At 37.3% G+C, this 26731-nt stretch overlaps 4 protein-coding genes across 6 annotated transcripts in view; 1 reads left to right on the top strand and 3 right to left on the bottom strand.

Annotated features, from left to right (window-relative positions):
- The window catches only part of gab2 (GRB2-associated binding protein 2), a 508732-nt gene that overhangs the window by 215798 nt on the left and 266203 nt on the right, over positions 1-26731 (bottom strand). The gene's annotated exons all lie outside the window — the stretch shown is intronic.
- LOC306996390 (amino acid transporter heavy chain SLC3A2) lies at positions 1559-10979 on the bottom strand. Its single transcript, XM_079608813.1, has 9 exons — positions 10860-10979; positions 10035-10419; positions 9324-9488; positions 8309-8406; positions 6093-6170; positions 5902-5957; positions 4594-4789; positions 2531-2638; positions 1559-2387 (listed from the first exon to the last, which is right to left on the bottom strand). The coding sequence occupies exons 2-9, from the start codon at positions 10408-10410 to the stop codon at positions 2016-2018; spliced, it is 1449 nt and encodes a 482-aa protein (XP_079464939.1). The 5' UTR covers positions 10411-10419; positions 10860-10979; the 3' UTR covers positions 1559-2015.
- Positions 10334-26731, top strand: part of rtn2a (reticulon 2a) — a 37999-nt gene continuing 21601 nt past the window's right edge. Inside the window, exon 1 of one of the 3 annotated variants that reach the window (XM_079608815.1) lies at positions 10334-10466. In XM_079608815.1, coding sequence (XP_079464941.1) covers positions 10427-10466 — 40 coding nt within the window. In that variant the 5' untranslated portion in view covers positions 10334-10426. Of the gene's footprint in view, positions 10467-10979; positions 11227-19862; positions 19953-26731 lie in introns of those variants that run through there. The other 2 variants (XM_079608816.1, XM_079608814.1) reach the window with 2 other exon arrangements.
- On the bottom strand, positions 12963-23496 carry ppm1na (protein phosphatase, Mg2+/Mn2+ dependent, 1Na (putative)). The gene is made up of 6 exons (XM_079608831.1): positions 22752-23496; positions 20959-21530; positions 18297-18414; positions 18038-18152; positions 15986-16040; positions 12963-15815 (listed from the first exon to the last, which is right to left on the bottom strand). Exons 1-6 carry the CDS (start codon positions 23152-23154, stop codon positions 15786-15788), a joined length of 1293 nt encoding a protein of 430 aa, XP_079464957.1. The 5' UTR covers positions 23155-23496; the 3' UTR covers positions 12963-15785.

Below are 26731 nucleotides of genomic sequence, written 5' to 3'. Positions count from 1 at the left end.
ATAAGGTGGCATTCATTTAATAATTTTAATAAATATAATAATTTACACTGTTATTATTGCATACTGTTTAATGTACAACAACACTGAGGAGCAAATAGGCGCAAATCTGACACTATGTGATGATATAAATATCATCCAACTACTATTTACACTTATTGCAAAAAAAAAAACACTGCTATTTTCACTTAGAAAAGTTGCTATTTACACTTTAAATTAATTAGCATCTATTGCCACTGCCTTATAATTGATTCCAATTGCTTTTGTCGCGTCGCTAGCTGGTGTAGACACATTGTTTTGGTAGTTGAGACATTAAAAGTAGATTCATCGTCTGCTTTGTTTACTTGGCACTGGTAGCTCCTTTCACAAGCTTGTTCATACTTCGTGCAGAACTATGCATCATTCACTAACATGTTTACACGGCTCCTGCAATACGCAATTCTGATTCTTCAATCATGCCATCTAGCTGTCTGTTATTCCACGACGACAACAACTGACAACAGAACGCTCAAAGGGGTTCTGTGAATCAACATTAGGTGATACATTTGTCAAATGAATACTTTGTGTTCAATTGTTTACTTATTTGGCAAGATGCTGCATAAAAAGGGTTAGGGTCTTGTATCTTGTATCACCCTGAAGAGGTTTCTTTTTCATAACAATCAGATGAATGTACACTGTTTCTTAGCCATGAATTCTGTCTGTGATCATCTGCTGATGATTATTTCACAGAGGAATTGCTTCCCGCCATAACATTTGATTTATGAACATTTGATTTCATTATTTCCGAGCATGAACAACCTGTCAAGGGGACAGTTACTGAGAAACCCCAAATAAAAGCCCTGCCCTCTCTGTCTTGGCTTTATTAAAATAAAATAAAATAAAAAATAAAGCTTTTAAATGAAAGCAGAACGTTCTGTTCCATTCGGAAAGCTCAGATCATTCTAATCTGCATTACGGCATGTAATGTATAGAGGTAAGAGGGTCTGTTTGATCCCTGAAAGGTTATTGAACCAAGATGGTTATAATTTGCTCTCTAAGAGTCCGTCTTTGTCGTAAAGGGGGTCATCTGGGAATGAGTGGTCCTCTATAGTACAGCCTAATTGAGCCCATCCTTAAAAATGCCCCAGTGAATGTTAGTGAATTGTATCTCTTCTCCATAAACAATTAACCACCATTATAGCTCGATAATGCAGTTAGACGTGCATTGCAGTGCATTTGCAGATGCCAAGAAATATGCAAGACAACAACTGTACTTTTTTTTGTTATGCAACTTAATCTCATATTACCAATATTACCGTAAAAATTAATATAGTTGGCTGTTTGCACATAAATAATACGTGAGGCCATGAAAACACATCTAGAGTTACAAAATGTCCAGGGAAGGACCTGTTGATAGAATAAAGATGTTGATGTGAGAGCAACGGAGAACCAGGGGCCGGAGTTATATTTTGATCTTTAGATAATTTCCGTTTTTAGATAAAAAAACGTTTCTTGTTTTTCACTGACATGTCTCGTATGTAAACATTTTCGCACGATAAATAGCCTATTGAAGCGGTTTATGGCTATTTCACTCTTTGTTTAGTTTTAGAAATGTATTAGTAAAACGTAAATCTGAACCTTTGAAAGTAAAAAAATAAAATAAACATAAAAGGCATTTTAGAAAGTAGCAAAAGAAAAGATGGTAAGACGTTTCCCATTTCATACATATTGTATAAAAATAAACAAATCTGTTTTTAATAAGAATTCACCTCTAGGAGATAAAAGTGACCATTATTTTATTTTTTATTTTTTTTTGGGGGGGGGGGGGGGGGGTGGACAAGCTAATTTAAATTTGCATTGGTTTCTCTTTATTAGATTATTTGCAACCAAACAAAATGCACTCCAGTCCCACTGCCAATATTTATTAATTTAAAACCAGTTCATTTAGTTTTAGTAAATACTTGCTCTCTGTTACAACTGACCAATATTTAACATTATTAGATCTTAGTTGCAATAATAAGCTAACATGAGCCTTTTATCTAAGATTTGTCAGATTCAAACAGTTTTATGACAATGGCCTCATGTGGCTGCATTTTTATTGACCGTAGAGACACAGGGCCGAATCGGTCAATACCTGTGCTGATAACAAACACCCCAGCTTCAGGTAGGCTGGGAGCCCAGTCTGGGTCCAGAGTGTGAGGTTCAGATCCCAAATTAAACAAGACCAGGAAGTGAACGCATCCCCATGAGCGCAGGAAAGCTAAAGGCGGCGTGACTGTAGAATTGAGGCCAGTGGATGACATGCTGTCATTGAAGGGAAGGAAGGTGAATCTGCCAAAGTGGAGAGCCTCTTCACGAGCACGCGACTGAATCAGAGACTGGAAGAGGGCTAGCGGTTGATTCAGCGGTTCCTGTATTTTTGACCAGATTAATAGAAATTCACGTCACCACGTCATCAAAAAAGACCAATAATACTGTTTTCAAACAAACAGATTCGAAAATGTCAAACTGTGACCACAGCAATGGTATGTTGAGGATGGTTTTGTCATCTCACCTGAATCGGATTGACCTCATCTCCATATTGGATGACGGGTGTCCCAGGTAAAGTCATGATCAGGACCAGAATGGCTCTCCGTAGCTCCCACTGGACTCGTCCACCCACCTGTGAACAGTACAAACACTTGTGACATTACATACATAGTATACAGGATTCTCTCTCAACCCAGACTTCCTTATTTTGACTTTCAATGTCAAAATGAGCTTTCAATAAAACTTGTCTGCCTATGAAGTAGCAATCGGTGCTACTTGATTAGAGAAAACAGAGGGAAAAAAGGCTGTTGTCTTCCCTTTTACCAAATATGTAGAAAAACTTCAACACCCATAATGCACTGGGCATGTTGCTGTTCAAGGCCAGTCACACCAGTCTGCTATGGATGCGCTTGACCAGAGTCAAATACAACTTTGCTTTAGTAGGAAATACTACTTATCCAACTTTAGTTACAATTAGGGGTGTAACGATACCCTCATATCACGATTCGATACATATCACGATACTGAACTCACAATACGATATTATAGCGATACTCAAAGACATACAGTTTGGTAAAAGGTTAACAATTTTTTCTACTGTTGATTCAAATGCTAATTTGGTATTACATTGGGGGTGTAGACTTGGTGCTGATAACCAATGCACAGGACAATGGTGACACCAAAATTAAAAAAAAATATGATTCTGAAGCTGAAAACAGAATTATTTTAGATGAATATGCTTGCACTCTGTCACTGTCATTTAAAATAATGCAGGCCACTAAAACTCAGTAAACTCAGAGATTGTGATTTTTTTAATCACACAGTAATTATGATTTTTTTTTTGTGGGTGGACTACACAATACAGATTGTCACTATCTACGATACATGTTGCAGTTTTGTATTGCGATATATTGTGAAATGATATATTGTTACACCCCTAGTTACAAAGGCGACTTGTATTGATCCCGGGTGCAAGAATTCAAAGAGATAATCACAGTTAAAATCTCCCCTGGTATGTCCAAGGTTTCAATCACTGTGAAATCTTGGGTTTGATGTCCTTTCTAAACATTTTTTAATGACCATGTAGAAATACAACATTTCTCTGTGTGAAAATATTATCATAGTTCACTAAACTATAAATCAACCTCCAGTGGCTGCCAACAACAGTTGTTTTTTCTGTAGTTAATTAATGCTGCTGATGTCATGTTTTGTCTTGGTGGTATTTACTGTAAATTGAAGTGTTCCAGTTTGATGAGTCACAAAAAAAAAGAGACTCTGATAATGTTTATGTCAGATACATTTTCCTATATTTCGATTCCTATATGTCACCCACCTCACAGAAAAACTTAGCACCCTGGTTAACCACAGTGCAACATTGGAAAAATTAACTAGCTAGTCACGACTGTTTACCATAATAAAAATAATATAAAAAACCCAGCATATGTTTTGGGAATCATTAAAGTCGTAAAGAAACAGAAGTTAGGATAGTCTTTTCTTCCCTAACGTTATATATTTATCCGAGTTAAAAAGGCTTCTTGAACAAGAAAAAATATATAGCATGGGACTTGATTTTGTCCATGGGAAATTGATTGGATGGTTGTGGTTTGCTATTGGTCGATCTCATGTGAGTGACAGGTTGTACCGCCCTAATGCCAGTAGACACATCATTAGAGAAGAGATGTGCCTGAAGGGAGAGGAAATTATTTTAATTAAAGATTATGAGGCACATTAATTAAAAAAATTATAATAATGATGTGCACGGATAACTACTTTCCATAAAAAATATGAATTTTCCATTTTGATGGTGACGTCAAAAGAATCGTACAAGATCCAGTCCCCTGCATAATCTAATCCTCCTTCAACGGCGTATGACTTCATGAAGTAACTTGCACTGAGCATTATAGCTAACCAGACTAACATGCTAACTATAGAGTAATATGATATGATATTAGCTTACCACAGGGTTGCATGCTAACTCAAAGTCAAAAGACTAAAGAGAAAAATGTTTACTTTGATCATATTGTAAGTCGTTTGTGAATTTTCCCATTGATAAACTGTTAAAGTCAGCTCAGTGTAATGTCCACTCACGGTCCAGCTCGGCCAGTGTTCCTCTGGCATCTGCAGACTGACCTCCATGGCCTCAGCCACCTCAGCAGCAGACAACGGATGGTGTGATGGGGGGATCACTGACTTCGTAACCAGCTCCACCAGTGAACCATTAACAGTAATGTTGGACACCTTTTGCGCTGGAAGAGTGTTGCTTGTTTGCCTCACCATCAATATTCTACAAGAATGAGACAACAAGAAATGATTTATGTCACCATGAATTACATAAAGCAAGTTTATGCAGCAAATTCATTAATAGACATTTGTCAAGTTCAATGCACAGGCTCACATTGAAAATAGAGTTAGGCCCTGTCCCAAATGGCACACTTTATATGCACTTTCGGACTTATAATGGCTGCCGCGTGGAATACGCCGACTTTTTGGGCCTTTAGCTTATTCACCGTATCCACCAGAGGTAGATAAGTCCACACATACCCTTCAGATCTCCGTGCGTGCCGTAACTCTGTCTGACGCACCCACCGCTAGCCTAGCTTAGCACAAAGACTGGAGGTAAATGGCTCCAGCTAGCATACTGCTCCCAATAAGTGACAAAATAACGCCAACATTTTCCTATTTACATGTTGTGATTTGTAGTCACAGCGTGTGCAAATAACAAGGTCACGAGACACAGCCATCTTCTAACCGTATACATACTGGGAACTATATTCTCAGAAGGCGAAGCAATGCTACTTCTGGGGAGTGATTTGTCTCATTGACTCATGGACCTTGTTATTTGTACAAGCTGTGACTATACAAATCACAACATTAAATAGGAAAATGTTGCCGTTATTTTGTCACTTATTGGGAGCAGTATGCTAGCTGGTGCCATTTACCTCCAGTCTTTCTGCTAAGCTAGGCTAGCGGTGACGGACAGAGTTACGGCACGCACGGAGATGAGAAGGGTATGTATGGACTTATCTAACTCTGGGGGATACGGTAAATAAGCTAAAGTCCCAAAAATTCGGTGTGTTCCTTTAAGGTCATTAGACCATAGGGTGTCCCGTTTGTCATTTTAGGTTTTAGAAGGTCCTCACGAGCGGTCGATATTACTTTTGCCAAGGCCGCACTGAAGTAAACTCCGCAGCAGACTTCTTCCCGACAGTCAAAGCATTACGTCACAAAAGTGCGGACTCGGAGGAAGACTGAGAGTGTTTAGGGTGCCATTTGGTACAGGACCTTAAAGTCAACATGAAAGGGTGTTCATAACCAATTTTACTTCTTTTCTGTTTTGTTTTTTTATACCAAGACTTGAGTTTGTCCTTCAGGAATTGAGTTTGAAAAACTTGATACCTTTCGTCATCTTGTGAACTGAACTCGTGCATCAGCACGTTCCACTCCATTAGGGTCTGTGAATCATAAATGCACATTGATTTTTATGCAGGCACTGCGTATGGACTCTAACCACCTGCACCGCATCATCAAAAACCCACACACTTTTTCCACAAAACAAGACACGTCAGTGTGTTTTCAGACAGTTTTACCTTTGCTGAGAAGGCTGCGTCTGAATCACAGATCCCAAACCCTGACACACCGTATTCCAGCCAATACCTTAATGAGTGCTGGAGAGGGAAATAATATCACATGAGCAATAATAAACAAGAGGTAGACAGAAATATTGACATAAAACAATAATCCTTACCACATTAATATTTTGTTCATCTAGTGACAGTTAGACTTGCCACAATATCATCATTTTCAACAAGTTCAAAATATACTGGTATTAGCGCTGGCCAATTTTTCGCTCCGCAATTGCTTACACAATGACGTTTAAATTATAAATAACGAAAATAATAAATTTACACAGTTCAACCAAAAATGTGTTGTGTGACTGTGATAATCAATCTCTCGATAATTTTTTCCATCTTTTGGAAAGTCGTGAAAACACTATCATGGATTTTTTTCTCTTGATATTGGAGCAAATGGGAATATAAAAATTATATTTGCAGAGCTGGGTGGATAGTAACTGATTATATCTAATCTGGATTACGTAATCAGATTCCAAATATTATAGATCTTTACTTGCAATTAGATTATTATGTTTTATAAAACTCATAATCAGACCACAGTTAAATTTGTATTGATTACACGATTATTTAATATTCACAAAATGATTAATAATTTATAGATTTTCACTAATTCTTCTTTTCTTATCTTTTAAATTGTCCTTTTTAAACAGCCTATTGCTTATGTATGTTCAGAAAGTCCATCAGTTTTGTGTAAGTACACAAAAGCGAATGGCAGTTCCCTCACAAACCCTGGCTTAATGTAATGTTTGATGCACTTCATTTATTTGATATTTGATGCAACATATTTTTTTCCCACTTTGTATTTTAATATCATTATAGTACAATATTATCCTATTCTATCTATGTGATAAAACAAGTTAAAGGGATAGTTCACTTTAAAATTAAAATTCTGTCATCATTTACTCACCCTCAAGTTGTTTCAAACCTGTATTAATTTATTTCTTCTGCTGAACACAAAGAAAGACATTTTGAGGAATGTCAGTAACCAAACAGTAGTCTGTACCCATTGACTTCCATAGTATTTTTTTTTCCTACTATGGAAGTCAATGGGTACAGACTACTGTTTGGTTACTGACATTCTTCAAAATGTCTTTCTTTGTGTTCAGCAGAAGAAATAAATTAATACAGGTTTGAAACAACTTGAGGGTGAGTAAATGATGACAGAATTTTAATTTTAAAGTGAACTATCCCTTTAAGGCTAAAAGTAAGGTCAAAAGTAACCTTAAAAGTAATCAAGTGTGATGTAATAGATTACGTTACTAACTACAGTTTTCATCAGGTAATCTATATTCAGTAATGGACTACAATTTGTAAGTAATCTACCCAGCACTGTATATTTGCCGTGGAATGATTGAGGAACCGCGCATGTCTCATTTAGCCTACTTGATTCCTTCAGAGAAACGAATGAGGATGCGTGATCTAAACTAAAGTTATATATATAAAAAATCAACCCAAGTTCATTCTAAAAACATTTCTGTGGCGACATTTCTGTTAAATGATTTTACATTGCTTCTTGCACTGTTTTGAGACATGTTTAAAGCGAAATCATGTTCAGTTTTATCCAAAACATATGACCATGAATCGGGCACTATTTTATTTGAATTGGTTGTTGTACAAATCACAGCAGTTCAGAAATAAAATATCCTAAAAGTTTAAAAAGTGCTCTATCGCGGTTGAAAACAACGTGCCTAGCTAACCCTACCCTAAACTGAACAGACCGTGTTAACAAAGCCAAATGGATAAAATCACAATCGCTAAATCAACTAGTTTCATTTTAGCATTTTAGTTTCCTTGCGCAAGTCTTTGAGCTCTTTAATCGTGACTCATGTATCACGGGACTTCCCACATCACAAGTGCGGTGCTGTATCATGTGAGCTACTGAACAAGTTCATTACATCAGAAAAGCTAACATATGGAGCTGATTATTTGTGATGCAAATGTCAAACTGTTTTAGTGTACAAATCATGCACTATGGCGAAAGTGTAATGAGAACATAACAATAATTGTGCAAGGAACTGTATGGAAATACGTTAATCAATAATCTGTTGATTTCAGCCGCAGTGAATCATACGTGTACTTTTGGAGTTTTGCAAAAATGTAGGTAGAGGCACGCTTTTCCAATACACGCTGTTGCTGATATCGTCCCCCATACTGAAAGTAAGCTTCATTACCTGAATGTTCTCTGATGAACCAGACCAAACTTTAGTGTCATTACCCGGCTCTGGCTCAAACAGGTCCAGCTCACAAAGGTCCAGCATCACTCTCACACCTGAACCATATGGAGAATAATTTGGATCAGTTACTACTGCCTTAATATTGCTTACAATTTTAATATTACTCACAAAAATTCGACTTCAACCACCGCTGTTTCACAAGCACGTGTGCATTTGCAGTATTTGGACACAGCTAAAAAATGTATGACTGTCGTTGCATTAGATAGTAAAAATGGTAAACCAAGCACACATTTAATGTACAAAAACATTTAGATATTTGTTTGGTTTTAACTTATAAAAAAAAAAAAAATACTGTTCAACATCAAGACAAAAAGCATGTGGACATGGTGTGCTAGTCAAACATGGAACATCTCCATAGTTTAAGTTGTGAATATCTTTGATATATTTAAATCCAATGATTTTCAGACATGGCTTAAAGGAATAGGTCACTTCAAAATGAAAATTCTGTCGTCATTTACTCACCCTCGAGTTGTATCAAACCTGTATGAATTTTTTCTTATGCTGAACACAAAGGAAGATATTTTGAAGAATGTCAGTAACCAGACAGTTGATGGACCCCATTGACTTCCATAGTAGGAAAAAAAAAAATACTATGGAAGTCAATGGGGCCAGTGAATGGTTTGGTTTCTGACATTCTTCAAAATATCTTCTTTTGTGTTCAGCAGAAGAAAGAAATTCATACATGTTTGAAACAACTTGAGGGTGAGTAAATGATGAAAGAATTTGCATTTTGAAGTGAACTAATCCTTTAAGTGAGTCCAGTGTGTGTGTCTAATGCAATATGGTTAAACAGCACCATCTAGTGAATACCAAGGTTAGCACAGTCCTGATCCAAATGCATGCAAATACAATATTTAATGAAAACTTTTCATTTTTATAATAGGGTGAATGCCAATAAAACTACCAAAATAAAATCAAGTACACTTTTTTTGAATAATAAAAATGCACCTGCCTGCTTTCCGGCTTTCTATGATCAGCTGTGTAAATTGTGGAAGCGTGCCCAGACTTTGGTCAATCTCTGTCAGGTTGGCTGGGGATCTGTCATGCCGGAAGAACCCCTCCAGGATCACTGTCCCAACCCCCAGTGACCTCAGATACGGCAGCCGCTCGGACACCCCTGAATGTGAGACATACACGTATACAATGCTGTGTACATGTAGGCCACTATACCATTCTGTGCTGCTGACAAAAAGATTAGCTATAATTTATCATCATACTTTAACATTATTGAAAGAATATTTTCCCACCTGACTCTACCGCCAAATGCAAATCCTTTCCCCCCCAATATTCAGATAAGCGGTCAACAAATGTGTTTTTCAATGGCTGATTATTAAACTAGCCATTCATTTGTGGGCAGAGCCTTACAAAGTACCAGTTATGTATTGTTCCTAACCCTAAAAATAAAAAGCACATATATGCCACACAAATTGTACATTTTCCTGTGAATGACCCTTGTATTTATTGTCTGATTTACTGTGTATTAGACATTATGTGCTACATGTTCTGTGATGTGGTTTGTGGAGATTCTTCATCAACACAACACTGACTTAGACATGTGGGTGTAATTTTAGGCTCATTGATGGATGGTGGATAAGCGGATTGAATGTTTTGAGATGCAATCTACCATTATTGTTACTGCTAAATTATGTTTTTATTAACTTACTGCTGATAGGGCTGACCTCGTCACTGTCTGCAACCATGAAGAGTGCTGGTTGCAGACGGTAAAACACATCCTTCTGCCACCAGTGTAGTGAAGGAGACACTGGCCGTGGGCTCTGAATGATTATTGCGATAGCAGTGCCAAGCATTATCAGCCAAACAATCCAGAAGCAAAGTACCAGACGAGAACGAAACTTCTTCCATTCCGGCCCCCCTGCGCACTTCTCCAGTTCCTCTTTGCCCAGGGGTTTCCAGATGCACTGCTGGGGCTGATCTTCTGGGATAAGGAGAGGTACAGTCTCTGACCCATCCAGATCTGTGAATGGAGCTCTAGCAGATGCGCTGCCATAGCCTGGATCACCTTCGACCTTCAGTGTCATCTGGTCTCACTGGGCAATGTTAGGAGCCATTGCGATGAAAAACAATTTGAACAAAAGTAAGTTATGCATGTGATGCGTGTTAGAAACATCAACAGAAACAACCACAGCACCATATCTTATCTAATTTTATCAAATTTAAAATATTTTAGATTTTTGTAGCTGATGAGAATCCCTGAAACTATCACATATGTCACATAATTCTTTATCAGTGTACAACAGTTAAATGATATATAGAGGAGACCAGGATTGGTATGATTTTCATTCTTTGTTGAATATCCCTGGTATAATAAATGTTAAGTGCAATTAAAAACTTAATTACACGGTAAAACATACAAAACCAACATCATAAAATATTTCTTAATTAAAGGTCTAGAACTTGTTTTTTGTTCAATCATCATAAAGAGTCGAGATACATAATTAGTCCTTCTTTAAAACGTGTTTTATCTTACCCCCGGTTCACTATGGAAATCCTGTTAAAGTGTTTATATTTTAGACTGGGGAGGATTGTTTTCGCGGGAAATTGCACAGAGGCCTACGTCACTCGTCCATGCGTGTTTTGTCATATCCGTAAATAGAGAAAAGGTTCTCCGGCTACTTTGACGCGTGAATGGTGTGTGAGTGACAGATGTTAGTTGTCACAACGATCGAGAGAGGTTGACATGATGGATCATCTCAAACCTCTGGGGAATCACCCATTCAGGAAAGTCTCTTGACAAAAACAGTATCAAGCTCGTAATAAGACGAGATGGAGATGGAGAGATGGATTTGAAATATTGTAAAAAACGATGAGGAAATGGCGTTTTTCTTACTCAACAGGTAAGTAACGTTAGGTATTTTACTGAACAGATAAATTGGCATACTCTCTGGCAGAGTTGTAAAGGATTATCTATTGTGATTGTAAGGGTCATTTCATTGTAGTTGTTGTAACGTTGTGCTACAATTTTATTTTTAATGAAGTAGGCTACCGTGTCTATTAATAGGTAAAGCTTCATGTCTTCAGCTAGTCAGCTTGAAATCCTTTCCATCTGGTTATTCTCTTCTTAAGCATAGGAGTGAATGTTTTATGAGCAGTATGATAGCCATATTCATCCGCACAGTCACTTGCAGCCGAAGCACCACCAAAACAATGTTCTTCCTCTAAATTCAATGCAGTTTTGTTTTCTGCTAGAGGTGTTCAATGACTACATTTGTGTTTGATATGCATGGTTGGTTGGTGCAGACATCAAGAGTGAATAAATAAACGTTAATTTTACACAGACAAACATAATTATTAACACATTTGTGTAATATTAATATTAGTAATATGACTGTTAGTTACAGTACTAGTATATGTGGAATATGTATTAATAATTAATACATTCATACATTTTCATAATCGTACGAATATAATATTTATTGACCATTTCCCATAACTATAAGTTATTATCTATCGTTTACTAAAGCTAAAAAGAAAAGAAAAATGTCTTTACTTGTATAACTGCTAGTTACCAACACATTTTTCATTTCCAATTAGATTAAGTTAAAGGAGAAAATAATAATAATATTAGGCTAAATATACTAAAATTAAAAACTAAAACTTAATAAAACTATATCAACATTTTAAAAATGACAGAAATGCAACAAAAATGGCTAAACCTTTAACTTATCAAAATGAACAAAAAAATAATATATTTTCAATATATTTATCAAATATTTTCAATACCTACAGTATTTCCAAATTATTTTAATAACATTTTAAACTGGGAATGCTATTTTTTACTTTGACAGAAGCTTTGAGATGGTTAAAGTTTGCAACAGATTCATGACACATTAGCACATGTAATAGGCTAGTTATATTAGTGCATGTATTTTATGCTACAACCTTAATCCCCATGTCAATAAATTTAACAAAAATTTTCTAGCATTAAAAAAGTGTTCCGTATATTTCACCCGGTTATTTATTAGCATTTCTTGTTAATGACACTGTAAGATGAACACTGTACAATCTGTAAACTATGAACTCTAGTCACACAGGCAAAGTATTTGGCTGTTGAACTTACCTGGGAACGTCTGACAGAGTACAAGTTCTCTCAGGCTCTGGTGGTTCTTTTTGTTTCAGTTTTCAGTTTATTGTTATGGTAAACACACCGTTTGTGTTTGCCCAGGTTGTTGCAATGAAAAACAGGTTAAACTTCAGTGCGCTTGAGCTTGACCTTCTTGTTTTTAACTGTCTTTGAACATTAAATTATGACAGTAACACCAAAGATGAGGTTTAAGTAATTAGTATAGAGGTGTCATGGTCCATGACACTTCAGTAACACATTCTACAGCATGGATTTTCAAAGTTCCCTTTGGACACAGAGTACATGGCCACCCCCTCCCTCCACACAGACAAACAAACAAGATCTAATTTACACTTCAGTGTTCTTTCCCAGCTGTTTATGTTCACTTAAAGGTGCAGTATGCTATTTCCGAGAATTGTTGTTGAACACTTGTTTTTTGAAATCAACACAATCAAACACACCCCTCCCTTCATTGCTCCGCCCCCAAAATGCACAAACACGCAATGCAAGAGTGGATGTCTCTTTATCATAGCTGAAGCGAAGCAAAATAATGCTTTGCGAAAATGACAAGGAAGCACAAAAAATGAATATGCACACAAGAGTACAAGCAAAAGTTGGTTGTTAGTTGTCAGCAGCTCCCGACAAACAATGACTTTCAAAACTGTCCTGTTACTAGGGCTGCACGATATTGGAAAAAAAATTACATTGCGATATTTTTCCCCCAACGATACATACAGCGGTATTGAGAGCCATAACTCCAGGCTAAAGTCAATAATTATCATTCCATGATATTAATAATTTCACTAATAAACAAGCTTCATTACAAGTGACAAAAAGGTCATTTAATATTTTATTCCAAAATTAGAACATTTCTGTTAACAGAAAAGCAGAACACATTTAAACAGCAGCTTTACACCATACCGCCTGTCAGCGCTGCATCACGCGCTGTGCGTAGGGCACCAAGAGCTGAGGGGGCACCAAAATATGAAAAATCAATAATTATATGCCGATATTATTTCAGTTTAGAAATACAGACATCCCAAGTCTCCCTGAAGTTCCGGGAGTCTCTCGCATATTGATAGCGGCTGATGCCCGCAAATTAGTTAAAATCTCCGGAATCTACAGCGAGCGCGCCCGCGAGACAGAGACTGTGCTCCAAAGCGTGTGCACGGCAGAGAGGGAGAGAGAGCAAGAGACCGCGGCGCGCGTGCCTCATGAAGCGCATGTAATATCTCCCGCTGGTGCTACTGTGCTACTACCCTTCACATCGCATGTTCCGGCGATGTGACTATCGCTCACTCGCACATCGCGATGTCAATGTTAAAACAGAATATCGTTCAGCCCTACCTGTTACTACAGCTAACATTACAACAACAGCATATATTGGTTCTGTGAAACGGCAAAACCAATGTTACTCGCGTATGTGGAAGAAACGTCTCTATTTTCATAAATTAATGCGTGCCCTAAATCTCTTTCCTGATCATAACTCTTCTTTTTCCAATGATATTCATCTGAGCTTTTCTCTTTTGTAATGTCTCTCAGCCATCTCTCTTTCTACAGTCTTTCTTCAAATCTCTCTCTCTCTTCTCTCTCGCTCTCTCTCTCTCTCTCTCTCTCTCTCTCTCTCTCTCTCTCTCTCTCTCTCTCTCTCTCTCTCTCTTCCCACTTCATGACTGGACACGCCCCCTACTGCTGATTGGCTACAAGTGTGTTGTGCTGCTCGGTCCTATCCACTTTCAACAGCGTTTCTCAGAAATTGCTTGCTGCACCTTTAACTATAAATGAGTAATACATTTTGTTACAGTATTTACTGAGACTGTACTGTATTTACTTTGTTAACATTAATTCAAATGCAACTGTTCATTGTTAGTTCATGTTACTTCATGTATATAACCTCATATTATCAGATACAGCTTTTGATTTTCATAATGTATTAGTAAATCTCGAGTGGATACGCCCCCTACTGCTGATTGGCTACAAAAGTGCTTAAAGGTGCAGTAAGCGGTTTTTGAAAAACGTTGTTGAAAGTTGATCGGGCCGAGCACCGATTTCAGTTCTGGCAAAATGTTATCAAATAATTTTTTATGCAATAAATTGTTCAGCAGATATAATCTGGTATGTTTGGCCCTGCCCATTATGACTAATATAAATTGTGTGCTCAAAGTCCAGACTTCTAAAACCTTTGCACATAGAGATCCAGACATTTTGAAGAAACATTCTCATAACAATCATTATTTCATAACAATATAGACTTATAAAATGACTGTACTTTAATAAAAATAAAATGAGACAATTGAATTTAAAGTTCAAGTACCCTTTATAAAGTTTTACAGATGTTAGTTTTACTGCTGTGTACAAGTTCGGTTATGTAAGTCTATGTTCTGTGTAAGTACAGAGCTTAACATCCATATACAAATACAAGAAAAATATTTATAATACAATTATACATTGAAGTATCTTGCATATGTTTGTAAATATTATGTAAATTGGGAAGTTAATCATGAAACAACCTACAACTGCAATGTTACATAAAATGATTTATTTGTAGATTTAAAAAAGTAACATAGTATATTTATTAAAAGGTGATTTGTGTATTTTTAATGGTAATGCTTTCTCCTATCCCAGCTGTGTGGAAGTGGATAGACAGTTTAATAGTTTAAAACTATTGGATCTGCCCAGAGCCACTCTGGATCTGCCATAGCCAATCGCTAACGTTTGGTTGTGACGTATGACGACTCAAACTAGCGCACGATCATCGTTCTCAGCCACTCCCTCTGTTCGCTGATTGGACCGGTAAGAATTGACCGGAGAAAACCCACGAATATACCGCAAACCCAGACGACGTACTGGCGGAAAATTAAAATTGAGCGGAAGTATGTAGGAGGGCGGAGCCAGGCTATAGAAATTACACTTCACCTTTAAAAAAAAGTGAAATGTTTATATTTTTCACTAGAACCTTTCCATGGTGTCAATGTTAAGTGCTTTTTCGTTTATGGGCTTTTGCAATGGGTAGCTTTGACTCCGATATAGAAACTAGCCACCAGGGTCCCCCAAGAACTAAATTTTGCCCTAGGGTAATTTTCCGGCTATTGTTATGAAAACGTTCCTCTGGTATGAAAGCCCCTTTTACGAAAGCATTTGATAAATACACCTCTTCTTCCTGTTTCTGTTTCAGTGTGTACAATATACAACATTGATTTTAAAAAAGGAACAGTTTGGCTAAACAATTTGACCTCTGTAAAGCAGGTGGCACACAACACAAATATTGTCCTCGCATGAATTATTACATCTACAGAGATTCAAGGCTTGATTCCATCTTCAGGGTAACGGCCACTAGGTGGAGTCATCAGAACCGACAATATCCTTAAAGAATGAAAGAGTATTTGAGAATATCAGCATTTTTATTGATGTATGTAAAATTAACATTAACCCTTTATATTTAGACACCTAAAATCATATAAAATAAAATGTTGGAGAATTAATAGTTTATTTAGTACGGCTAAAACATGTATGTACACATTTCAAACACATACCATTGGTCTAAAGGCTGCTGCATATTTCTGATATGCGGCAATTATGCAATCTCTCCTGCAATATAGAAAAAAAGGCAAAACAAACAGAGATTGAGAAACACACACACACACACGTACACAGAGACACGCGTATCTCTCCTACATTGCAAGAAAATATGTTTTTGCTTAGAATTTTTTATTTGTTTTCTATTCAAATATCTAAACATTCTAAAATCAAACATTTACCTAAGAAGTTAAATGACTTAAACAGCCCTATTTTATCGATCTAATAAGTGCATGGTCTAAAGCGCATGGCGAAAGTGCACTTAGGGCGTGTCTAAATCCACTTTTACTAGTTTAACTACGGGAAAAATGGTCTAAAAGGGTTGTCCCTGTTCTCTTAATGAGTAATGGCGTGTTTTAGGCGTAACGTGCTATAAACCAATCAGAGTCTCATCTCCCATTCCCTTTAAAAGCCAGTTGAGCTCGCGCCATAGCAGATTGCTATGTACATGGCGGAATTTGCAGAACGCTTCTCCGGAGAGGAAACGAAGGTTAAAGCACAAGCAGACCATCTAAGGGACAAGCCCGATTCCACCATATCTTTATGTACACAATATTAATATTTTACATTGTAATCCTTTTATTTTTAATATTTGGCATGTTTGTGTGCTGCAGTGCATGCACCTACCTATTGGCGCACATTGCTAACACGCTCTTTAAATAACAAAAAAAATACTGCACCATTGACTTTAGACCAGGTTTTTGTTGGTCAATGGCACAGTCTATTTCAATTGCCTCAAAATAGCAACGCGCCAACAATGCTGCCTGAACACACCTCGTTTTCAGACCAGCGCGCCCATGGGTGCACAAATAGGCGCAAATGCATTTTAAACAACGTGGCGCAGGACGTGAAAATGATAACTGCGTCAGGCTGAAACTAGCAAAAAAAACACTTGCGTCGCTCCTGGGGCCGCATTGCGCAGATAAATGATAGGGCCCAAAGGGTTAAAATTACTTAAATGAAAATTCTATCATTAATTACTCACCCTCATGTCGTTCCAAACCCGTAAGACTTTCATTTATCTTCGAAACACAAATGGCTCATTTTGAAGACATCTGAGAGATTTCTGTCACTACATTGACAGCTACGCAACTACCATTTTGACACTTTAACTAGTACATAAAGACATCGTAAAACTAATCCATATGAATAGAGCGGTTTAGTCCAAATTTTCTGAAGAGACACGATCAATTTATATGATGAACAGATTGAATTTACTTTTTTCACATATAAACATTGATCAGCAAACATGAACCGATTCAACCGAACCTGCTGGACAAACCTCATTGGTTCTTGTTGAAGCTCAAACGTGCCGCGAATGAACTTCATTGGTTTTCGCACGTCACGCGAACATGCTTGAGCTTACATTTACCGGCCGGTACCACAACTGAAATGTTCTCTTTACGATCTCTTTATGAACTTTTTGAAATGTCAAAGTGGTAGTTGCTTGCGTAGCTATCAACGGAGGGACAGAAATCTCTCAGATTTCATTAAAACGATCTTCATTTGTGTTCAAAAGATGAAAGAAAGTCTTACAGGTTTGGAACAACATGAAGATGAGTAATTAATTAACCATCCCTTTAATGAATTAAGTCTTGTTTTCGGAAAAAAAATAAATGTTGTGCTTAAACAAGAACAAATATCTCCCAATGGGGTCAGAAAAATAAACTTAATTCAAAGGGAAAACAAGATTGTTTTTCTGACCCCATTGGTAGATTATCCCCCGGTTTCAAGCCTAGCCCCAGACTAAAAAGCATGGTTGAGCTGTTTTAACTGAAAGTAACTTGCACTAATATATCTTAAAATATACCAGTGCCATTGTTTGGTCTCAAGATGCACACCAGTAATGTTTTTTTCTAAGGCATGCTTATAAAAGCCTTAATTGTCCTAATTGAACTAAGGCATAATCCTAGCTTAAATTTAAACCCTGTCTGTGAAACCAGGCCATTATGGCATGTTTTAAGCAAAAACTCGCTTAATATCCTATATTACTGTCCAGTAATACTCACTTGCATGAGATTCCTCCACCTGGTGGGAGGCCGGGAATTCCTTCAGATGCCAGGAATTTCATCACATATAGCAGGTCAGGTTCCTCATCTTTAGATCTGATCACATTAATGATCTCTAGGTAATGTGAGAGAAAATACACTTTTATATAAAAAGGTTTGACTTTTATTAAGATGGCTATTTCATCTAATCTAATATGTATAATTGCCTCTTATTTATATAGTGTAAAACCTTTTACATCGAATGAATTGGTCAAATTACCTGCCACTTTTTGCTCGATGAGCCGCTCTAACGCTGCCTCCTGTTGCAGTGCCTCTGGTGTCACCTTGGGGGCGCCATCGAAGCAGATGATGATAATGCTCATGTTGTCTAAACTTCCCTGCAAGATGCGAAGACATTTAAGAATTTAAAACCCTTATAATGTAATATAAAAATGATATTAGAGTAGATCAATAATACTAAAACACACTAATACACATAAATGCATATAATGCAATGCATATAAATGTTCACAGACAGCTAATGTTAGTTTTAAACCAAAGGACCTCTTGGCCTGATCGAGCAGCTGGTTTGTAACCCTGAATATCCCTTAACCTGGAGCCTGAGTCACTCCTGAGTAATCCTCTCTCGCTCTCTTTTTGTTTTCCTTGTAATCATTCTATTTAAAGAACAGTATCTTCAACAGGTCAAGCTGAATGTGTGTGTAAGCTTCCTCATCTCAACATGCGCCATCTCATTATATAATATTACATAACCTAAGTGCCTGCAATCAATTTAAATAACAAAGCTGTCCTAAACTAGTTAAAAGTTTTAGAAGGTGATGTATTTCTGGCAATTCAACATTGACTTGTCATCAGACTTATTAGTTATTGACGTCATAGGCTAATGACTAGCATAAAATAAAAGCATGTTGATGCAGTCATTCTCATAATGTGAGATATATTTTGGTTGAGTGCTTAGTTTTACGTATGTTCCATCTGATTGGTTTCACAGAACCAGACTTTTGCCTATTGACATAAAGTCCAGTTTACTTTAAAAGTTGACCAGTTTGTAGTGTACATTATTCTCACCCAGAATCACCCACCCACATTTAAAGCGACCAACTACAGTCGGTGTTGTTTTTAGGGTACATTTAGGGGCAGGAAAATCTGAAATCAATGATTAAAAAAATTACAGTTTTTATTTGCGAGATATAACTGAACATTACTCTTAAAAATAAAGTTTAAAAAATACGTTTTTAGAAGACCCACTTTTGGTTGGGTCAAAATAAGATATTAAGATATTTTGAAGAATATGGGTAACCAAACAGTTGACATTGACTTTGAAAACCATTGAAAAATACAATGGAAGTCAATGGGGCTCATCAACTGTTTGGTTACCAAATTTATTCTTCAAAAAATATTTTGTGTTTAGCAGAAGAAAGAAATTCATACAGATTTGGAACAACTTGGAACAAATTAATTTTGGGGCGAACCATCCCTTTAAAAGCTCTAAAGAACCTTTATATTCACTAAAAAGAACCTTTTCTGTAATGGAAAGTTCTTCATGGAACATCAATGCCAAAAAAAGAACCTTTGTTTTTAAGAGTGTATTTTCAATGCAGTCTAATTTGATCAACAATGAAACATACTATTATTTGAAACGTTTTTCCTATCCAATTGCGAACTTCCTCGGAACATCCATAAGTATGCTGGTACCTTGCTAAAAAATAAAAACCTGTGCACCCTAACACTAGGGGCCTCATTTATAACCGTTGCGTACGAACAAAACCGGCCCTGAAAGAGGCGTACGCCACTTCCGACGAATAAGTTGTGATTTATAAAAACAAACTTGACGGGAAAATGTGCGCACCTGCACGCAAACTCTGACCCATGCATACGAACGTTTTGGAGACGGAGCAGTTTGGCGACACTGATGGTGAGCCGGAGTTAAATGTATTTTTTGGTCACTTTTAGACAGAAAATCTAAATAAATGTATACATATACAGAAAGATAATACAAATATAATTTCACTCACGAAGCCTATCACTTGAAGCAAATATCCACATCTTAAATGTCCGCGCCAGCGAGCGCGTTGGGCCGTTTAGTGAAACTGACGCATATCTGACGGCAGATGAAGTAAAACTGTAAATCTTTATTATGTGTCCTAATCATACAGTGCGTGTTCACAATAACAGTTTAAATAAAATAATGATTTAAACTATGTTTTACTTCTGATATAAACATTTAGATTAAATATGCCATTCTCATTAATGGAGTTAAACACTTAAACTACATGACATTTACTGAAAAGTAAAAATCTATATATATTCAATAAATAGCCTATACATATTTGTTGTGGATGCAATGCTTTTGAACACTTTTCCTTTGGCATGTCGTGTTTTAATGTTTTAACTACAGAGATAATTGCTTATCATGATAACAGCAGATTGTGCAAATATAATGCACAACAAGGTCTATCTGTTTCCATTACAAATATAAATCAATAAAAAATACTATTTGGCCAGTGGAATGTAATGTAATGTGACGGCACATCCGTATTTCATATTTTCCTCATGTCTTGTATCGTTAAACATGTTATCACGTGAATGAATAATCATATGCAAACGATATGCAGATGAGGATATGCATAGTAAAACTAGGCTCCATATATGGTTATTTCGGGGAGAAGACGCACGTGCGCACAATCTTCCGCTGACTGGGATTTATAAAGTGAATCCTGCGCAGGTTCTGGCGTACGCACGGTTTTATAAGTCTGAATATTTTTTTGCGCACGCCATTTTTGGCTTTTGGGCGCACGTACACTTTTAGTAAGGATCCTACGCACAGTTTTATAAATGAGGCCCCAGGACATCAGGCAATCTGGAACTCGAAATGTGTCCATTAGGCAACCCAATAAGATCCTGTCACTGCTGATACCAACCTTATAGAGGCAGACGTCAATGACCTGAGAGCAGATCTCCCTCAGATCATCGCAGACCTGCAGGCGGTTGCGCACAAACGCACACAGCTCCTCATTACTGATGGCGTCCCAGACACCATCACATGCCACTACCAGGAACTCATCTTCTGGCGTTCGCTCCAGCTCGTACACCTCTGGTTCAGGCGACACCAGCTGTTCAGTCTGAGCCCTCCATTCCACCTCCTTAAAGTCAAAGTCGCCAAGTGCGCGGGACACGGCCAGTGAACCGTTGATGCGCTGCAGGGTGACGGAGCCGCCGGCGTTCTGGATGCGCTCTTTCTCGCGTGGGTTGAAGGGTTTGTGATCCTCCGTGTAGAAGACCACCTGGCTGTTACGGCAAAGGAAGGTCCGGGAATCGCCGCAGTTGATGAAGTAGATGTTTCGTGGAGACATCATGACAGCGGTTGCTGTAGATCCGCTGTTGTCCCAGTTCTCATTGCGGACCTGGGTGTGCATGTGGCGGTCGATGCCGAGGAAGCCATCTCTGATGCCATCTTTGACATGTTCTACATCCTCGTCCACCGTCACACAGCCTGATTATACAATCATATAACAGGGTCAAGCACAGGAATATCTCAACAAGGTCTTTCTATTTGCCCAGTGCCTTTCACCCTACTTGAGCATAGCTTGTGACAATCGGAAAAATGTGTTACATTTCTTTCACTTCCAGTTAATAAATAAAAACAATTTGTTGGACCATTTTCCAAAAATATAATAGCTAATATATTATTATATATATATATATATATACACACACACACCAATTAATTTATACTGTGAAGGATAAACATATAGGCCTAAATATGTGTAAAACTTTGTCTAAATTAAGTTGACTATTTTTATCATTCAAAAGAATCTAATTATTTATGTAAACGCATAATGCTTAGAAAGCGGAATGAAATTGTAAAAACTAACTTATTATTATATTTATATACTTTTTCACAATCTTTCTTTAAACTTTTCTCTCCGAGCTTCGCTTGTTAAACCTTACATTAGTTTGTGTGATCCAATATATATTGGATTGGCCTATTAATTGGCCAAAATTTTCCATGTTAAGATGATATGCACTGTTTTAACACCTTTTTTTAATCTATTTTCTTTAAAATCTTTAGATGCTTTAATGATTTAAAAAAACAAATAATAATAATAATTTGATTATCGTTGGAAAACCTCACAAAACTAGCTTTAGAAGACAACTTAGCCTCTTCATAAGAATTTTTGTATTTCTCTCAGAAAAAAAACGGTATTAACAAACTGCACATTTTAGTTTGTTTGTTTAAATATGTTTTATTGATATCATAATAACATTTATCATGCTGAAAATACAAAAATGGCTGTTCAATTAGCTAAGCATCGCTATTAAGATTGCTCATGCATTTTCTTAACACTGCGTAAGATATTAAGGCTTGTTTTCAGAGAAAGTATCTTTGCATTTGGTCTTACTGCACTGGCAGATTTTTCATGTTTTACGTATAATAACAAATAATATTGGTTACACTTTATTTAGTCTTTGTTACCATGTAAATATACAAATAAGTAATGAATATTAATTAACAACATGCACTTTACTTTAGAGTAAACCCTAGAAGACCGCAGATATGGCTAAGCAAATAAATGCCAACAGCTGGAAAGTCATCAGGCAAATTCCTATATTGTGGTGGCAGTTACATTTTCGTCTTCAATTAAAAAAACTCTTTGCATGTACAAATTTCATCGCTTATCTTCCAGACAGTAATACTTAAATTGGTAAGTACCTGTGTCGAGAATAAAATCCAGCAGGTTTTTGGAGCAGTATTGAGCCACCATTTTCCCCGCATGTCCATCGAACACGGCAAAATAGCTCCATTCTGGCAAGGCCTCGGTCATCTCTGGCATGCAGGTGTGGGAATCCTCCATCTGGGCACGCCAGCCCTGCATGCTGGCCATGGCGTAGTTAATGCCCCATTTCGAACCCCCTTCTGCCATATCTTTCGCCAGAATGGGCCTTTCTAGGTAGGGTCTACCAATGTCCTCTTCATTTTCAAAGTAGTCATCATCAGTTCCCGACTCCCGTCGCCCACCCTTGAAGAAGAAGGTCACCATCTTCTCGGTTTCCTTCACTAGCTGCCTCAGGAATGAGGGCACCTCCATGGTGCTGGCCCGCCTGGCAGTTCTCATGGTGACCCGAATCCTCCGCTTTAGTCTCCTACTGTTCCTCAAACTACCCTTCCTGGTCTTCCGAAGCCGATCCAGTGCCTCTCGTTGAGTTGGAGCCAGAAGAGGAAGGACAGTTGGTGGACAACCAGTTGTGTTAATTGGTTTGGTGTCCTAAATATGTTGTCATTTGTGTAACAGCTCTCAGTTGTACACAATGAAATCTGTTGGACTGCACTAATGACATAAAGTCTCATGAATTCTGGGTGTGTTTATCACTTTTGCCAAGCTGTGTTCCTTCTCTAGCCCAGTTCTGATTGGCTAATCTATTTATGTTCACTCATCCTCAGACACCACACAGTGTCCTATCTTTCCCTTCATCTGTCGTCTGTATGCTGTCATGTAATCCTTACTGCGTAGTGCGTAATGTGATTAGTTTGCGTCCATAGATGAACTGCAGTGTTTCATAATGAGCATCCTAACAGGATGAGTTTGATTTTCACATACAATATTGGAAATGACTCTCTTAGAAGAAAAGGTTCTATATACAGAACCCTTTTTAAGGGTTTTTAAGAACCAAAAGAGTTCTTTCATTATAGAACCTTTTTAGCATAAAAGGTTATTTGGAGTTGAGTAAAGAACCGTATGGTTCTATATAGAACCCCAATGAACCCTTTTTTTCTAAGAGTGTAGAACCTTTTAGGGGTTCCAAATACGTAGCGCCTATAGAACCTTTTAAGGTTCTATATAGAACCTTTTCTTCTAAGAGTGTAGCATGGCTCATGTTCAGTTGATTGAATGTTTTTTTTAAATACTGTGTATGTGGAATATGTTGCATAATGCAGGACAACCTGTTCATACAAAGTATGATGGTGTTGCCCTCTTACATAATGTAATCACTTAGTCATTCAACACCTCTTTGTAAACCATGAGTTTATCCTGGTGTAAAATATTTTAGATATCATTTTGATGTGCTAATTGCCTAACTGCCAATGACAACCACATGTTGTCACAAACACTCCCAATCCACTGCTGTAAATTGTTTAAAATAATAAAATGGCAGTCTGAATGATTAGCTGGTGAGTAAGGTAATTCTCCTTATGAGCCGTAGAAACTGGCCTCCTTTGGAAAGCCTATTCTTAGAAGGCTTACAGATTACCTGTATTTAAGGAGCGTAGGTGTGTGACATTTGGACTTGAGCCATTCATTCACAATGAGGGATTAAAGCAAGCAAGGGCATTGCACGACCCTGACATTAAAACCTGCATAACTACAATTAGATAACGGGCACGTCCGCTTCTTCAGAAATCCCCCGTGCAACATCACACGAGTAAGAGTGTGATATGGCTCTATATTGTGATTAGGTCATAGGCACGAAAGCGTCATTGAAGCTTATTGTATGAGTATTATGAGTAGATATCGGCTAAGCAAGTGCTAACCTGCATCTGATATTCTTCAGGTCAATCTTATATTCATAATAGAAAAAATCACTTTAAATGTATGCAGAGGAAAGTGATATCTTTTAACAGTTAACGGGATTTCCCATGACCGCGATAGTCGATGCATTTGTTGGTTGTGTCTTAGAAGTTGTTGTTTAAAGTAAAAAAATAATGCCCTCGTTTACAACATTGTTTCAGTCCCTTTTAATGTTAAATTCTTACTAGCTGCTGTCCGAATCCAATGTTAGCTTCACTTCCGGTCTCCTGAGAAACCTTCATCTGATCGATTCGTTGAAGGCAGCATATAGATGTATCCTACGCTGCCTTTGATATCCATAAGACGTCTAAAAGTTGCGGTTGGTGGTCAGTTTGTGTGTAAGTGTAAGTTTTTGACCAACTTTACATTTTCCACTTCTGTCAGACTCTCGCCAGTCCACCCTTACACCATTACCCAGAAGCACCTCTCTGGACTTTTCCATTCATTTTCACCAGGGTTCTTTGCATATAACCCTCAGTTTTGTCTCTTCCTTGTCAAGTCTTGTTTTTGACACCTTAAAAGCTAAAATGCACAAAAATATTCCAATTTTAGCTTTCATGTTTGAAACAAACATACAAAGCCACTGCTACATTTAAAGGGATAGTTCACCCAAAAATGAAAATCCTGTCATAATTTACTCACCCTCAAGTTGTTTCAAACCTGTATGAGTTTCTTTCCTCTGTTGAACACAAAAGAAGATATTTTGAATAATGTTGGTGACCAGACAGTTGCTGGACCCCATTGACTTCCATAGTATCTTTTTTTCCTACTATGGAAGTCAATGGGGTCCAGCAACTGTCTGTTCACCAACATTATTCAAAATATCTTCTTTTGTGTTCAACAGAGGAAAGAAACTCATACAGGTTTGAAACAACTTGAGGGTGAGTAAAGTATGACAGAATTTTCATTTTTGGGTGAACTATCACTTTAATTGGACTTTAGATTCCCCTTTAGATTGACAACGAGCCCTTAATTCCAAAGATAAATATTATATATATATAATTATTTTATTTTATTATTATAACATAATAAATAATTATTAAAAGAATAAAAAAATTATGTTTTGTTTTAAAATAGTTATATTAAATAATATTTAAATTATGTAAAACAAAAAATACTTTTTTACAAAAAGTGCAATGTGGTGTTGTCAAAAATATAGATTTTTCGATACAGATTGATACTGACATATACTGTATCTGAAACACTTCCAATACTAATTTTCAACAGAATAAATTCACGATACCAGCTGCACTTTCTCGCTCTTTAATTTCTCCAACAACGAGGGACACACAAACCCGCCTCCATTCACTCACTCAATTCAATATTGTTGGTGTTACAGGGCTTGAATTTCGAAGTGGAATTGCTCGTATCGCGCATAATTTTACTCATTCCCTCAGATTTTGTGCTAACACCCAAATTGTGTGCACATAAAGCCACCTCTCAGTACTAAATTGAGTAGCCTACTCTTATTGTGCTTAAACAGTCAAATACTCAAATAATGTCAAAATGCCGGTCTTGGCGAGTATTCAAGTTAACACACTCAGTTATGTTCTAAGTGAACGTAGTTGTGAAAGAAAAAGCATCTGTAACAGTAATGGATCTGTGCATCAGGTCTTAAAGTGACAGCAGCCTAATATACCTGCTACCAAATTATGAGATAATATTAAAAATATCTATATGGCAGTTTTTCCCCATGGTATCGATGTCAAAATTGTGGCCAGTGAAAATGCTGAGTGGCTAGTATACGCTGCAACCCAATCACACTAAATGCGTCTCTATAGCACGCAGTGTGTTTATCGTGCAATTTATACGCGAAGATGAGTTTTGACGTGCATAGAATACGCATGGGTTAGTTAGGGTAGGTTTAGTAGTGGTATGGAGTGCGTGTGTATTATACGTTTGGGTAAAATTAGTGGTGTGGGGTGCGTGTGTATTACACGCAATGAAGTGCGTATCATATGCACGTAAAAACTAATAAACACAATGCATGCTATAGAGACGCATTTACGTGAGAACAGGCTGAACAACCATAGCGACAGTGCCTGGTGAGCAAAAAAGTGAATGTCTAGTCCTGCCCGCAACCTATGAGGCTTTGGCTCTGCTGAAGACAGTACTGGACACAAAC

The sequence above is a fragment of the Phoxinus phoxinus genome (assembly GCF_949152265.1).
Source record: "Phoxinus phoxinus genome assembly, chromosome: 4".
In the NCBI taxonomy this organism is placed as follows: Eukaryota; Metazoa; Chordata; class Actinopteri; order Cypriniformes; family Leuciscidae; genus Phoxinus; species Phoxinus phoxinus.
This window is presented reverse-complemented; position numbering and strand designations above follow the sequence as displayed.

Bases quoted from the DNA above. Each gene is read 5' to 3' on its own strand.
- ppm1na (XM_079608831.1), bottom strand. From the start codon at position 23,154: ATGAGAACTGCCAGGCGGGCCAGCACCATGGAGGTGCCCTCATTCCTG. The intron at 18,415-20,958 runs GTTGGTATCAGC...CGCATCTTGCAG, and splicing joins TTGACGTCTGCCTCTATAAG to GGAAGTTTAGACAACATGAG. The intron at 16,041-18,037 runs GTGAGTATTACT...TCTATATTGCAG, and splicing joins GGTGGAGGAATCTCATGCAA to GAGAGATTGCATAATTGCCG.
- LOC306996390 (XM_079608813.1), bottom strand. From the start codon at position 10,410: ATGACACTGAAGGTCGAAGGTGATCCAGGCTATGGCAGCGCATCTGCT. The intron at 6,171-8,308 runs GTAATGAAGCTT...TTCCCTCTCCAG, and splicing joins GTTCATCAGAGAACATTCAG to CACTCATTAAGGTATTGGCT. The intron at 2,388-2,530 runs GTGAGATGACAA...TCAAAAATACAG, and splicing joins ATGAGGTCAATCCGATTCAG to GAACCGCTGAATCAACCGCT.